The 14,625-nt window shown below is 49.7% G+C and overlaps 1 protein-coding gene across 1 annotated transcript in view; it reads right to left on the bottom strand.

The window, feature by feature from the left end:
* Positions 1-14,197, bottom strand: part of LOC147122352 (uncharacterized) — a 304,503-nt gene extending 290,306 nt beyond the window's left edge. Inside the window, exon 1 of the mRNA XM_085983414.1 lies at positions 13,779-14,197. Within this exon, the coding sequence (XP_085839540.1) occupies positions 13,779-13,845 (67 nt within the window). The 5' untranslated portion in view covers positions 13,846-14,197. The remainder of the gene's footprint in view (positions 1-13,778) is intronic.
* Between the last annotated feature and the right edge of the window lie 428 nt (positions 14,198-14,625).

The raw sequence follows: 14,625 nt of genomic DNA, 5'->3' as shown, positions 1-14,625 counted from the left end.
ACCACTCTCTGGGTGAAGAAATTCCTCCTCATCTCTGTCCTAAATGGCTTACCCCTTATCCTTAGACTGTGGCCCCTGGTTCTGGACTCCCCCACCATCGGGAACATCCTTTCTGCATCTAGTCCGTCTAGTCCACCACCAGAGCAATCAAGGCACTCAAACAGATCCTTCAACAGCCTAAACGCATATTCAATACTGGACTACTGAATTTGTCTATTGTTATAACTGGTGTTTGAAATAGTTTAAAGATGTGTTAGACAGCTCAAAGCCTTGCAGGTGTTGCCTCCATCTCGAACGTCCTCTACTTTCTCAAATCCTCCTTAATCCTTCATACTATTGTTCATCTTGATCACTCTAATATCAAATGATATGGAACAAAGGCAGGTAAATAGAGTGGAGGTATGGATCAGCCATGATCTAATTAAATGGCGGAACAGGCTCGAGGGGCTGAATCGCCTATACCTGTTCCTATGTTCCTAACAACTATTTCTTCTCTAACTTCTCACATACTATTATTAACCTCTGCACTATTATCGTCACTCATATGTCTGCCCCCAAACCTCAGTGGTTTAATTGGTGAGGTCGGTTTGGAACTGAACCATACAGAGTTTCTTGGTCTATTTGAGTTAGCCGGTCTTAGCCAATGAGGTAGTAGAGGTACCACAACAGGCCTCAATGCCCCAGGCCATCAACCAGGGCTTCCATTTCTGATTGGATCCAGCGACCCATGTTGGAACGGGCACGTGTGAAATGAACTTGGCCGTATTGCACCCCATTGTCTAAATAGCTGCCAACATTCATCCCCTGCGCTCATACATAAAGAATGGTCAGTTGGCCGAGGTACTAGAGGAGGAACAGGACTCTAGGAGGAGTCAATGTCTTCAGGAGAGAAAGGGAGGGGGAAAACGAGTGAAACTCAGCAAAAAGGCCTTCCCTCGTACAGTCTGCCAACATTCCCTCTAAGCTGCGCGGCCACACAGCTGCCTGCCGGTCCAACACAGCCCGGGACCGGCTTTTCCAATGAGAAATTTTGCGCTTGCGTGGAACTTTGAATGAGCCGCAGAGCCCGTTAAAGGGGCCCCACAACCAAAAACATAATTAGGGGAAACATTGCTGTCCACTACCCACCATTTATGTTCACGATGCCCAAAATTCGCATTCTATTTTCAACCCCTCCAATACTTCCACTGTCCCTTCCACTAGCTTGCTTACCAAGGAAAGGCGCATGTATATAAAGATTTAATCGCCTTGTGCCCAGTGTGTGTCTCTCACACACCAGTCTTCACAAAGTGTCATACTTTGTCGTAAGTGCAAAACAATCTTAATAAAAGAGAAAGAAATTCAGTCATCAACTTAGAGCCTGAAATTTACAAGGAGATACAATTAACCTCTGATTGACCTCATGAGTTCACAAGCAGATTTAGTTAGCTGGGTTTAGTGAGTATGGTATTGACACGGTGGTGCAGTGCTTATGATACTGGACTTTTGGGGTTTAAATCTCAACATGGCAAGTTGTGAAAATGAATTCAATAAATCTGATCATTTGTAGGCTGACACCAGAATAATTAGCATGAAAACTACTGGCTGGTCTTCCAGGAAAGGAAATCTGTCACCCATACCCATTTTGGCCTATGCATGACTTTATTCCCACACTTTAGGGATGATTTTAACCCTACTCGCTCAGCAGAAACCTGGCGGGTGGATAGTTATAATCGTCCTGGCTCTTACCTGTCCGAAAGCCGCCATGATCGCAACATCTGCAATTTTAACCTGCTCTCCTGGGCAGGCAGCAGGGACAGGAGCCCGGAGCCACCAGGGTCCTTCTTTACATATGCATGTTGCGGCCCGATGACATCATTGAGACCCGACTGTAATTTTAACTCTGGCCTGAACAAGGAATTCACCTGGAGTTAAAATCAGGGCCAGGAATCCTCTCGAGGAGTCGAGCACATAATCCAGGATGACACTCCAGTGCAGTACCAAGGGAGTACTGTGCTGTCAGAGCTGTTAAACTGAGGTCCCATCTGCCCTCTCAAGTGGGAGTAAAGGATCCCAGTGCACTTATCAAAGAAGGGCAGCAGAGTTCTCATGGTGTCCTGGCCATTATTTATCCCTCAACCAACATCACTAAAACAGATGATCTGGTCATTTACTTCTTCACTATTTGTGGGACCTAGCTGTCCGCAAATTAGTTGCACAATTCCCTACAGTACAACAGTGACCACACTTCAAAAAATACTACGAAGCACTTTGGGATCTCCTGAGGTACTGAATGGTGCTCTATAAATGCAAGTTATTACTTAATCTATTACTAAAGTTGATTATAGGGCTGATTTGGAGATATTGTACTTCCAGGAGGGAAGCTGCACTTCAAGGGATCATGGATTGGAAATAGGGCTAAAGCATTATAGCCCCCATTGTCTGACTGCACTCCCCTTGAAAGCGGATCCCCACTGTGGGCACAGGATTGCAGAATTTTTTTTAAATAAGCGTTCCTGGGATGTAGGCATCACTGGCAAGGCCAGCATTTAATGCCCGTCCCTAATTGCCCTTGAGAAGGTGGTGGTGGTGAGCCGCCTTCTTGAACCGCTGCTGTCCCTGTGGTGAAGGTACTCTCATACTGCTGTTAAGGAGGGAGTTCCAGGATTTTGACCCAACGACGATATATGTCCAAGACAGGATGGTGTGTGACTTGGAGGGGAACTTGAAGGTGGTGGTGTTCCCATGCGACTGCTGCCCTTGTCCTTCTAGGTGGAAGAGGTCGCGGGTTTGGGAGGTGCTGGTGAAGAAGCCTTGGCGAGTTGCTGCAGTGCATCTTGTAGATGGTCCACACTGCTCTTGCATCACTTCAAAATGATGATGGTGTAGCAATCCTGCTTTTATAACGAAAGACTTGAAAGAATTGCATTTACATAGTGCCTTTCATGACCTCAGGATGTCCCAAAGCGCTTCACAGCCAATGAAGTACTTTTTGAAGTGTAGCCACTGTTGTAATGTAGGAAACGCAGCAGCCAATTTGTGCACAGCAAGCTCCCACAAACAGCAAGGAGATAATGGCCAGATAATCTGTTTTTGTTATGTTGACTGAGGGATAAATATTGGCCAGGACACCGGTGATAACTCCCCTGCTCTTTTTCTAAATCGTGCCATGGGATTTTTTACGTCCACCTGAGAGAGCAGACTGGGCCTCGGTTTAACGTCTCCTCCGAAAGACGGCACCTCCGACAGTGCAGCACTCCCTCAGCACTGCACTGGAGTGCCAGCTTTGTTTTTTTGTGCTCAAGTCCCATGAAATGGGATTTGAACCCACAACCTCTGACTCTGAGGCGAGAGCGCGACCCACTGAGCCACAGCTGGTACCGACATGCAGATATTACCTTTGTTTATGAAAGAAGGGCAATGGGAGTGAGAAACAGAAGAAGACATACACTCCAGTCTTCGTTCTCAAGTGCACCACCTGACTGCATTATTCTACAGTCACTCCATTTGGCGGGGGTTCTATGAATACACAGCCTCCACCCAACGACTCTCACAGGAGCAAAGGAAACTCCAACCGGGGAACACACTCATCCATCGCCCCGGCCAGATAAGAACTCTGTAGGCTTCAGAGACTGTGACAATTGGGGAGAAAAGTGAGACATTTGCGCTACGAAAAAAATCAGGGGAATTACTGCAGTGCTTTGACCTAACCCCACTTAGAATCGTAGAAATTTATGGCACAGAAGGAGGCCATTCGGCCCATCGTGTCTGCGCTGGTCGAAAAAGAGCTATCCAGCCTAATCCCACTGTCCAGCTCTTGGGTCAGTAGCCTTGAAGTTTACAGCACCTCAAGTGCATAAGACTATTTGCAAGTTTACAGATTTTGTTAACAAACACAAATATGAAAATGAGACAATCATTTTTTTTTTAAACTTCAAATCGCTCAAAAATGTTTTAAAGCTCCAATACATCACTTGTGGGTGCGGAGAAAGACTGACTTACAAAGAGGATTCAGCTCCACGAATTGTGTAAGCATTCCATTCTATATTACTCATGGGCCCAGCTGGAAATTCCTTTAGATTACAGCACAGCTAAAATCCCCTGCAATTACTTGTGTTACACGACTGCCTTAACCCCATAACATTATGTCATATGTCGTACATCTTTAAAATGGCTGAAAAAAAAGCATATCTGTCAACCTCAGCATAGTGTGTGAGGTCTGTGACGTGTAGTAGGACTGCTGGAAGCTCCTTCGAAAATACCAAGGTCCTCGGGCCAAAGAAAGTGCAAGGCAGATGTGCCAGGCGGGAATTTGTTGAGTACAGCGCTCAGTTGAAGAACAGCTAACCATTGGTTGTCCGAGCGAGCCGTACGTCGTTACTCTTGATATAGCCCACTCAGTAATTAAAGCATTCCAAAGCTATCAGTTATTTTTTTTTTTTAAAAAGGTACCAGAAGTTAATTAATTTTTTTTTAGGAACGCATCGCTAGGTATAAAGTTCACTGGATAATGACAGTTAAGTTAAACATTTCACGCACAATGGGCCAATGGTGCAGCACTTAGGCGCTCCAACGTGCTGGGCTTTGAGAAGGCAGTTCACCACATGCCAAGCTCTGGACATCAGTCAGTCCACCAGGGGGAGTGCAAGGTGGAGGCCAGCAGGGAAAATCAGCATTCAAAACCACCTGAGCTAGCCTTGTGCAACTTCCAATGGCTTGACCTTGGATGAGTTGTTAAACCGACTCCCTGTCCCTGTTCTGGTAGTAAAAGTGGATGTTTCTGATCTCCATGGCATTATTTAAAGAGCAGAAAGTTCTCTTGGTGTTCTGGCTAACATTTCTCCCTCAACCAATGAAATAGAAAAACTGGTCATTCATCTCATTGCGTATTATAGGACCTTGCTGTATGCCAAATGGCTTCTGCATCTGTGATAAATCCAAAAAGTGGAACAAGGAACTCCAAAGAGGCTAGATGTTAGAATTAACATGAGTACTTTATTAACAACTGGGAAACACATTTACAGACAGCCTGCATCAGCATCCTGGCCTTCCACCTTGTGCTGACCTATACAGGAAGCGAAACCCCTGACCTTAGCAGCAGCATTGGCTACAGCACCACCCGGTGGACAACCCCAACCATAACAACCCAGATCACTATAGCATTCATCCACATAACAACAGTACTTGCACTAACTCGCCAAGAGTTCTTTGGCAGCAGCTCCCAAACCCACGACCTCTTCCACCTAGAAGGACAAGGGCAGCAGGTGCATGGGAACACCACCACCTCCAAGTTCCCCTCCAAGTCACACACCATCCTGACTTGGAAGTATATCGCCATTCCTTCATTGTCACTGGGTCAAAATCCTGGAACACCCTCCCTAACAGCACTGTGGGAGCATCTTCACCACACGGACTGCCTCACCCTGTCCCTACCACTCTCCTCACAGACTCCCTCACCCTGCCCCACTCCTGTTCCCACAGACTCCCTCACCCTGCCCTACTCCTGTTCCCCACAGACTCCTTCACCCTGCCCTACTCCTGTTCCCCACAGACTCCTTCACCCTGCCCTACTCCTGTTCCCCACAGACTTCCTCACACTGCCCCACCCCTCTCCCCACAGACTCCCTCACCCTGCCCTACTCCTGTTCCCCACAGACTCCTTCACCCTGCCCCACTCCTGTTCCCACAGACTCCTTCACCCTGCCCCACCCCTCTCCCCACAGACTCCCTCACCCTGCCCTACTCCTATTCCCCACAGACTCCCTCACCGTGCCCTACTCCTGTTCCCCACAGACTCCCTCACCCTGCCCTACTCCTGTTCCCCACAGACTCCTTCACCCTGCCCTACCCCTCTCCTCACAGACTCCCTCACCCTGCCCCACTCCTGTTCCCCACAGACTTCCTCACCCTGCCCCACCCCTCTCCCCACAGACTCCCTCACCCTGCCCTACTCCTATTCCCCACAGACTTCCTCACCCTGCCCTACTCCTGTTCCCCACAGACTCCTTCACCCTGCCCCACTCCTGTTCCCACAGACTCCTTCACCCTGCCCCACCCCTCTCCCCACAGACTCCCTCACCCTGCCCTACTCCTGTTCCCCACAGACTCCTTCACCCTGCCCTACTCCTGTTCCCCACAGACTCCTTCACCCTGCCCTACTCCTGTTCCCCACAGACTTCCTCACACTGCCCCACCCCTCTCCCCACAGACTCCCTCACCCTGCCCTACTCCTGTTCCCCACAGACTCCTTCACCCTGCCCCACTCCTGTTCCCACAGACTCCTTCACCCTGCCCCACCCCTCTCCCCACAGACTCCCTCACCCTGCCCTACTCCTGTTCCCCACAGACTCCTTCACCCTGCCCTACTCCTGTTCCCCACAGACTCCTTCACCCTGCCCTACCCCTCTCCTCACAGACTCCCTCACCCTGCCCCACTCCTGTTCCCCACAGACTTCCTCACCCTGCCTCACCCCTCTCCCCACAGACTCCCTCACCCTGCCCTACTCCTATTCCCCACAGACTTCCTCACCCTGCCCTACTCCTGTTCCCCACAGACTCCTTCACCCTGCCCCACTCCTGTTCCCACAGACTCCTTCACCCTGCCCCACCCCTCTCCTCACAGACTCCCTCACCCTGCCCTACTCCTATTCCCCACAGACTTCCTCACCCTGCCCTACTCCTGTTCCCCACAGACTCCTTCACCCTGCCCCACTCCTGTTCCCACAGACTCCTTCACCCTGCCCCACCCCTCTCCCCACAGACTCCCTCACCCTGCCCTACTCCTGTTCCCCACAGACTCCCTCACCCTGCCCTACTCCTATTCCCCACAGACTCCTTCACCCTGCCCTACTCCTGTTCCCCACAGACTCCTTCACCCTGCCCTACTCCTGTTCCCCACAGACTTCCTCACACTGCCCCACCCCTCTCCCCACAGACTCCCTCACCCTGCCCTACTCCTGTTCCCCACAGACTCCTTCACCCTGCCCCACTCCTGTTCCCACAGACTCCTTCACCCTGCCCCACCCCTCTCCCCACAGACTCCCTCACCCTGCCCTACTCCTGTTCCCCACAGACTCCTTCACCCTGCCCTACTCCTGTTCCCCACAGACTCCTTCACCCTGCCCTACCCCTCTCCTCACAGACTCCCTCACCCTGCCCCACTCCTGTTCCCCACAGACTTCCTCACCCTGCCTCACCCCTCTCCCCACAGACTCCCTCACCCTGCCCTACTCCTATTCCCCACAGACTTCCTCACCCTGCCCTACTCCTGTTCCCCACAGACTCCTTCACCCTGCCCCACTCCTGTTCCCACAGACTCCTTCACCCTGCCCCACCCCTCTCCTCACAGACTCCCTCACCCTGCCCTACTCCTATTCCCCACAGACTTCCTCACCCTGCCCTACTCCTGTTCCCCACAGACTCCTTCACCCTGCCCTACTCCTGTTCCCCACAGACTCCTTCACCCTGCCCTACTCCTGTTCCCCACAGACTCCCTCACCCTGCCCTACTCCTGTTCCCCACAGACTCCTTCACCCTGCCCTACTCCTGTTCCCCACAGACTTCCTCACCCTGCCCCACCCCTCTCCCCACAGACTTCCTCACCCTGTCCCTACCCCTCTCCCCACAGACTCCCTCACCCGGCCCCACTCCTGTTCCCACAGACTCCCTCACCCTGCCCTACTCCTGTTCCCCACAGACTCCTTCACCCTGCCCTACTCCTGTTCCCCACAGACTTCCTCACCCTGCCCCACCCCTCTCCCCACAGACTCCCTCACCCTGCCCTACTCCTGTTCCCCACAGACTCCTTCACCCTGCCCTACTCCTGTTCCCCACAGACTCCTTCACCCTGCCCTACTCCTGTTCCCCACAGACTTCCTCACCCTGCCCCACCCCTCTCCCCACAGACCCCCTCACCCTGCCCCACTCCTGTTCCCACAGACTCCCTCACCCTGTCCCTACCCCTCTCCTCACAGACTCCCTCACCCTGCCCCACCCCTCTCCCCACAGACTCCCTCACCCTGCCCTACTCCTATTCCCCACAGACTCCCTCACCCTGCCCTACTCCTATTCCCCACAGACTCCCTCACCCTGCCCTACTCCTATTCCCCACAGACTCCCTCACCCTGCCCTATTCCTGTTACCCACAGACTCACTCATTCTGCCTCACTCTCACAGAAGTTGATATTCTTCTCCATCCCCTCTCTCTCTCTCTCACACAAACACCGACAGTCTGTCCCTCCCCTCTCACAGACACTGAAATTCTGCCTCGTCCCCTCTCTCTCACTGACACTGATATTCTCCTCCATCCCCTCTCTCTCTCACAAACACTGACAGTCTGTCCCTCCCCTCTCACAGACACTGAAATTCTGCCTCGTCCCCTTCTCATTGACATGGACATCCTGCCTTGTCCTGTTTACCTCACAGCTGCTGCTATCCTGATGAAATGCTGTCTTTAATTAATCTGTTGTTGGGGGACTCTGGCCAGGGCCAACCTGCAGCACCAAGTGCAGAATAACTGGTCATTTATCTGATTGCTGTTTGTGGGATCTTGCTGTGCACAAAATGGATGACATGTTTTCTCCCTGAACAAGGGTGACTGCATTTCAAAATAATTCATTGTGTGTGAAGTGCTTTGGGACACCCTGAGAGACACGATAAGGTGCAAGTTATTTTTTTTAAATGGTGGTTCGTCATCCAGTAAAGCTTTTCAGAGAAAGAATTAAATGGAAAATTACATTTGGGATACTTTCTAAATTAAGATAAAAGTAATGACAGTCAGAAGCCTCCAATAAAGAAGCACTAATTATCTTCCTTTCTTCTTTAACTGAGACAGCCAGGAGGAGGGGATCTGCTGTAGTCAGTGCCGCTGTGTGCCTAGTTGCTAGCAAACATGCGAGTGCCCCATGGCATAATCGAGACTCTGGAGTACTCCGTCCTGCGGGAAGTACCTCCTCTTGGCATTGCCCCCCAGGAACAGGATTCAGGGAGGGGGCTGCCCCCTCTCCCCCCTAAATCCTTTGGCACGGTATATTGGCACTAACTTGCTGCCTTAAAATAAAGCAACATTTTTAGCAGTCTCCTCACGGAGTAAAGCGGGTAACAGTTGAGCTCCTCGTTCTTAACTTGGCAAAGGAATGAACTAAATTGAGCAGCTGAGGGAATCAGAGGACTGATTCTCCCGGGTGGTTACACCAAATGAACTGTCTTAACCGAGGTGGGCACGAGTGAAGAATTGGGCACAAGGAGTCATTCTGCCAGCTAACTGCCACCCAACGCCACCTACAGGCTTTACCGGCAGAAGTGACATCGGGCGTTTAATAGATCAGTCCAAATATGGATGGGCGTATGTAATGTTAGAGGACATCATTTGTAACTTGGCACCAGGAACGCAGTGAGTTCCTTCCATCCAGTGTTACTAGGATTGTTGGGGAAGGGGGGGGGGGGGGGGTTAGCGGTTAAAATTTAAAGGGCTACTTTGATTAAGGTGACAATAACAACAAAGAGCTTAAAATTTGATGGTCAGCTGGTACTGCCCGGTCAATCTATGGGGCAGCACACAAAGGGTGGTAGAAGTTTGGAACTCGCTTCCGCAAGTGACAATTGATGCTCGCTCAATTGTTAATTTTAAATCTGAGATTGATAGATTTTTGTTAACCAAAGGTATTAAGGGACATGGGGCAAAGGCGGGTGTATGGAGTTAGGTCGCAGATCAGCCATGATCTCATGGAATGACGGAACAGGCTCGAGGGGCTCAATGGCCCGCTTCTGCTCCTATGTTCCTGTGGCACCTGAGGCAGGTGCCCCTAAATGGCCTTGGCACACGCCCTCAATGTGGAAATGACGCTGGGGTAAGGAGTGCACCAAAAATTCACCTCCATTGCAGCAAGCCCCATCCTCCACCATCACATCCCCCCACCCCGACCCCCACCGGTCCCCCCAGATGTTTACTGGGTTTGTTTACAGTGGCTAAGTAACAGGCCCCCCTCCTATAACCAGCCTTCAATTCTGATCAGAGACTGTCGATAAAGATTATGTGGAAATACATCAAATGTGTGACCCACTTAGACCAGAAACGAGTGGCTCAGCCACTCTGATACTGGCCAGCTGAGACAACAACAACAACTTGCATTTATATAGCACCTTTAAAACATCTAAAGGCACTTCACAGGAGTGTAATCAGATATAATTTGACACCGAGCCACATAAGAAGGTATTAGGACAGGTGACCAAAAGCTTGGTCAAAGAGGTAGGTTTTAAGGAGCATCTTAAAGGAGGAGAGAGAGAGAGAGAGGTAGAGAGGCGGAGAGGTTTAGGGAGGGAATTTCAGAGCTTAGGGCCTCGGCAGATGAAGGCATGGCCACCAATGGTGGAGCGATTAAAATCGGGGATAATACAATGTATCGGCCAACTTAAATGACACCTGTCGTCCACGTTGATGACTTGGAAGCTTGGCACAGCCTGATGTGCAGAACAGTCTGAAAAGGCCGAGTGGGCGAATAGCCTACTCCTGCTCCTATCTTCTATGTTTCTATGTTTCTAAGTCACTGAATGCTTGTCCGAATACAGATCCACGTGCACCCGGCACACCTTAAACAAGTGTGGCCGTTCCTCACACGTGAATATAGGCCGTCAGCATCAGCAGACTATTCGACAGCAGGCGGCACCACAGTGAAGCCCTCACCCAACATCCACACGTGCAACCACCAGCCTGTTGAATGGCCCATAAGAGCAGGAACCCTGGCTGGTTTCTGCCCCACCAGCCCCAGAATCCGCGAGACTAAAATCAGTTAATCAATAACAATCGAACAGCAATTTATTAATTAATGGCAATTAAAACTTCGGCAATGATGACCTTGTCCTCCAGGCCGAGTTAAAAATAAGTGTTTGTTAATCTGCTGTGTCATTCTCTGCAGTCATGACTCGGCAATTTGGAAGGACTCCGCTATAGATAAGGCTCTTCTTCAAAACATTTCACGTTGCCAGTAATCATGCGACTACTGGATGAAAGTAAAGCACGTAGGTAAATAGAGTGGGGTGGATGTTCACTGCCTTCGGCTGGCGTTAACGGGACAGTAACAGACTCAAACTCTTGGTCCGTGGCCTTAGCGCCCCGCCACCACCGGCGATGCGGCCGTCTGCATTTTGAAAGTGTCCGAAGCGCCCGCCTGATCCAGGCGGTAGGCCCCTTTTAATATGGGAATCGGGGTCCTCTGGCGTAAATAGGACCCCGATTGCCATTTTTTGGTGGGAAATAGTCGGACGCCGTGCAGCACCATGGAGCCGAAGAGGCCCACCAGAGGTTAAGTGCTGAATCGTCTTTGCGGGGCCCCAGAAGGAGCAGGAGGCCCACAAAGATAATCCCGGCTGCTGCCGCCCCCCCCCCCGGGATCACCACCCTCTGTGCGCGCGAACCCCCTCCTGCAACCTTGGCTGGCGGCTGCCCAGGCCCGATCTGGAGGCCCTCAATCTGGCGAACCGGTCCAGCAGCTCACTAGCCAAATTTAATTGAGGGCCGGGGCCTACGACTGAGCAGACGGCTAATGGCTCCCTTAAATGACCAGTTAATCTATTTTTTGCTGGTGGTTGTCGAGGGAAGAATGTTGACCAGAACACCAGGAAGCTCCCTGAAGAGTGTCATGATATCTTTCTAATGCCCACCTGGGCAGGCATGCAAGAACCTGGTTGAATGGGTCACCTGAAGGGCAGCACTTCCGATGATGCAGCGCACCCTCGGTACTGTGTTGTGTGAGCAGCCTGCTTACATCATCGCATGCAACCAGAGAGCTTCAGATCTGAGGAAAGTTTTCTGAAGGTGAAGATGCAGCCAAGCGCCAAAGGTGTAGCCAGATTCACTGAGGATTCAGCGATTCCTTTGGGTCTCCAGAAGCTTTGGCCTGCCGCAATCCCTACAGTATTCCGCTTAATTACTAATTACATTAATTTAAAAAGATTTGCAAGGATGATACCAGAACTGAGAGGTGATATCCATCAGGAAAGATTGAACAGGCTGGTGCTTTTTTCTCCAGAAAAGAGAAGGTTGAGGGGTGACCTGATAGAGGTCTTTAAGGTTATGAAAGGGTTTGATAGGGTAGAAAACAACAACAACAACTACAACTTGTATTTATATAGAGCCTTTAATGTAGTAAAACGTCCCAAGGTGCTGCACAGGAGCATTGAGAGACAAAAAATTTGACACCGAGCCACATAAGGATAAATTAGGGCAGGTGCTTGGTCAAAGAGGTAGGTTTTAAGGAGCGTCTTAAAGGAGGGTAGAGAGGCGGAGAGGTTTAGGCAGGGAATTCCAGAGCTTAGGGCCTAGGCAACAGAAGGCACGGCCACCAAAGACGTAGAGAAGATGTTTCCACTTGCAGGCGAGACCAGAACGAGGGGTCATAAATATAAGAGAATCATTAATAAATCCAATAGGGAATTCAGGAGAAACTTCTTTACCCAGAGCGGTTAGAATGTGGAACTCGCTACCACAAGGAGTAGTTGAGGCGAACAGCATCGATGCATTTAAGGGGAAGCTGGATAAAAATATGAGGGAGAAAGGAATAGGAGGTTCTGTTGATGGGGTTAGATGAAGTAGGGTGGGAGGAGGCTCGTGTGGAGCATAAACACCGGCATAGACCAGTTGGGCCAAATGACCTGTTTCTGTGCTTTACATTCTGTGTAATTCTATGTGATGTACAAAATAAACTGAATAATGAGATAAATGTATGTAGATTAAAAAATGAAGGCTGGAAAAGAATCTTTAGAAATGAGCGGGGGGAGGGGGTGTTTGTAAAGATCTGCCGCTTACTCAATGAGACAGTTCAAGGTGATTTACATCATCACATCCTCTATTTGCCAACAACCTTTGACAAAGATTGTTTCCTTAAATGTTCTGTGGGCACATTAGCTGTGAAAGAACCCCATTCATTTTCACTCTGCCAATAGATAACAGTTTAAGCTTTTAATTACCTCGCACAGAAGACAGATTTGATTTTCTGAAATTGCCTATCACACAGAGTTAGTATGTTATTGTGGAAATCTGCTGTGTCATTCTATGCTAGCCATAACTCACAATGTCTAAAGAACTTAAGGATAAGTTACAGATAAAACCTTCCTTCAAAACATGTTCAATGCCAATTTTGCCAATTTTCTCCATCCCTTCCCCTGTCCCAGTTAACTCTTCGTTGCAGTACAGTTCACCAGGTATCAGCCACCCTCTGGTACAACAACTTGCATTTATATAGCGCCTTTAACGTAGTAAAACGTCCCAAGGCTTTTCACAGGCGCATAATCAGACAAAAAAATGAACACCAAGCCACATAAGGAAACATTAGGATAGGCGACCAAGAACTTGGTCAAGGAGGTAGGTGTTAAGGAATGACTTAAAAGAGGAGAGAGAGGTGGAGAGGTTACGGGAGGGCGTTCTAGAGCTTAGGTACCTCACCAGAGTGCCATTCTTAGTGAGCGCTGGCAGGTTATTCAACTGCAATGACAGCCCAACATTGACTTTGAGGGGCTTTGCATACATAGAAGCTTCGAGCTGAAAGCACTGGGTAGCAGTTAGCAGTTGACTCTCTCCTCCCTGACACAGGGGCATTGTAGTGGTCCCCACTGTCGCTTTAGCCGCCTGTTCAGCACCAACCGGGAATCAAACCCTGGTCTGTATGGCTTGTGCTGTTACTTTGGTTAAACTTCCTGAAGCTGTCAGGGAACCAGTGCTTCACCGCTTCGAATATTCAAACAACCACTTGTTGAAAGTAAAACAGAAGTGGTAAGTATACTGAGTATTAACAATGCTGTATTACCTGGAATCATGACTGATGACTCAGTGCTGCTGCCAGTGGTGTTCAGTGTTCCGTTCCTCTTCTCCATTCCTTAACCCTTGACACTTTTCTTCTCAGGCTCTTGAGTGCTTGACGTGAATCAAACGGCAGAGGAATGTGTTGGGTTTGTTTCCTCTGCTGTAAACTGACTTGAGCCAGATCCCACCCTAGATGCAGAGCCCTGGGCACGACTCCAGGAAAGCAGCAGTGCTTTCAAACTAAGGGAGGGTGGGTGGGTGGGGGTGGAGAGAGCTGTGGGGGCCAGGGGGTGGGGGAATGCGTTACAGCAGCCTCAGCTATAATCAACCTTAACACTACCACTCAAAACTGAAAGTAAGAATGACTGCAGACACTTATCAAGAGGGGGGGGAAAAAGGAAAAACCCTTATGAGACGCTTATTTGTTTTGACAGGAAGTTTGAATGTGCCTGACCAATCAGCTGATCAGGGTGAAAAAAACAGGATACTCTGCAGTTTTGAAATGTGGGCCCATTTGAGCTGACTACAGGAATGCCTGACAGATTGAAAAGCCGAACAGCTGTCCTGTTGAAAACAGACCCGGGCTGGTTTGTTTACTTGTTTTGCTACTGTTGGTTTTTTTATATTTTAAGTTGTTACTCATTGCTTTTGGCATTTGCTCTGTGTCAAACCATGGTAGAACCGAACATCTGGTAGTCATTGCCTGTGACATTCTAAACAAGGGAAGGGCTCGGTGCTTTTAAAGCATGTGGCTTTCGGAAAAACAATAATAATGAAAATGTGACGTCATAGAGGCAGCAACTGGATCGCGATCTGCAGCTGGTTCTTTTTTGCAACAGTTTGGGAGTTGG

This window comes from Somniosus microcephalus, chromosome 3 (assembly GCF_052327205.1).
Source record: "Somniosus microcephalus isolate GS21.2 chromosome 3, FLI_Smic_1.0, whole genome shotgun sequence".
In the NCBI taxonomy this organism is placed as follows: domain Eukaryota; kingdom Metazoa; phylum Chordata; class Chondrichthyes; order Squaliformes; family Somniosidae; genus Somniosus; species Somniosus microcephalus.
Note: the sequence above shows the minus strand (reverse complement) of the source record. Positions and strands in the feature narration are given on the sequence as shown.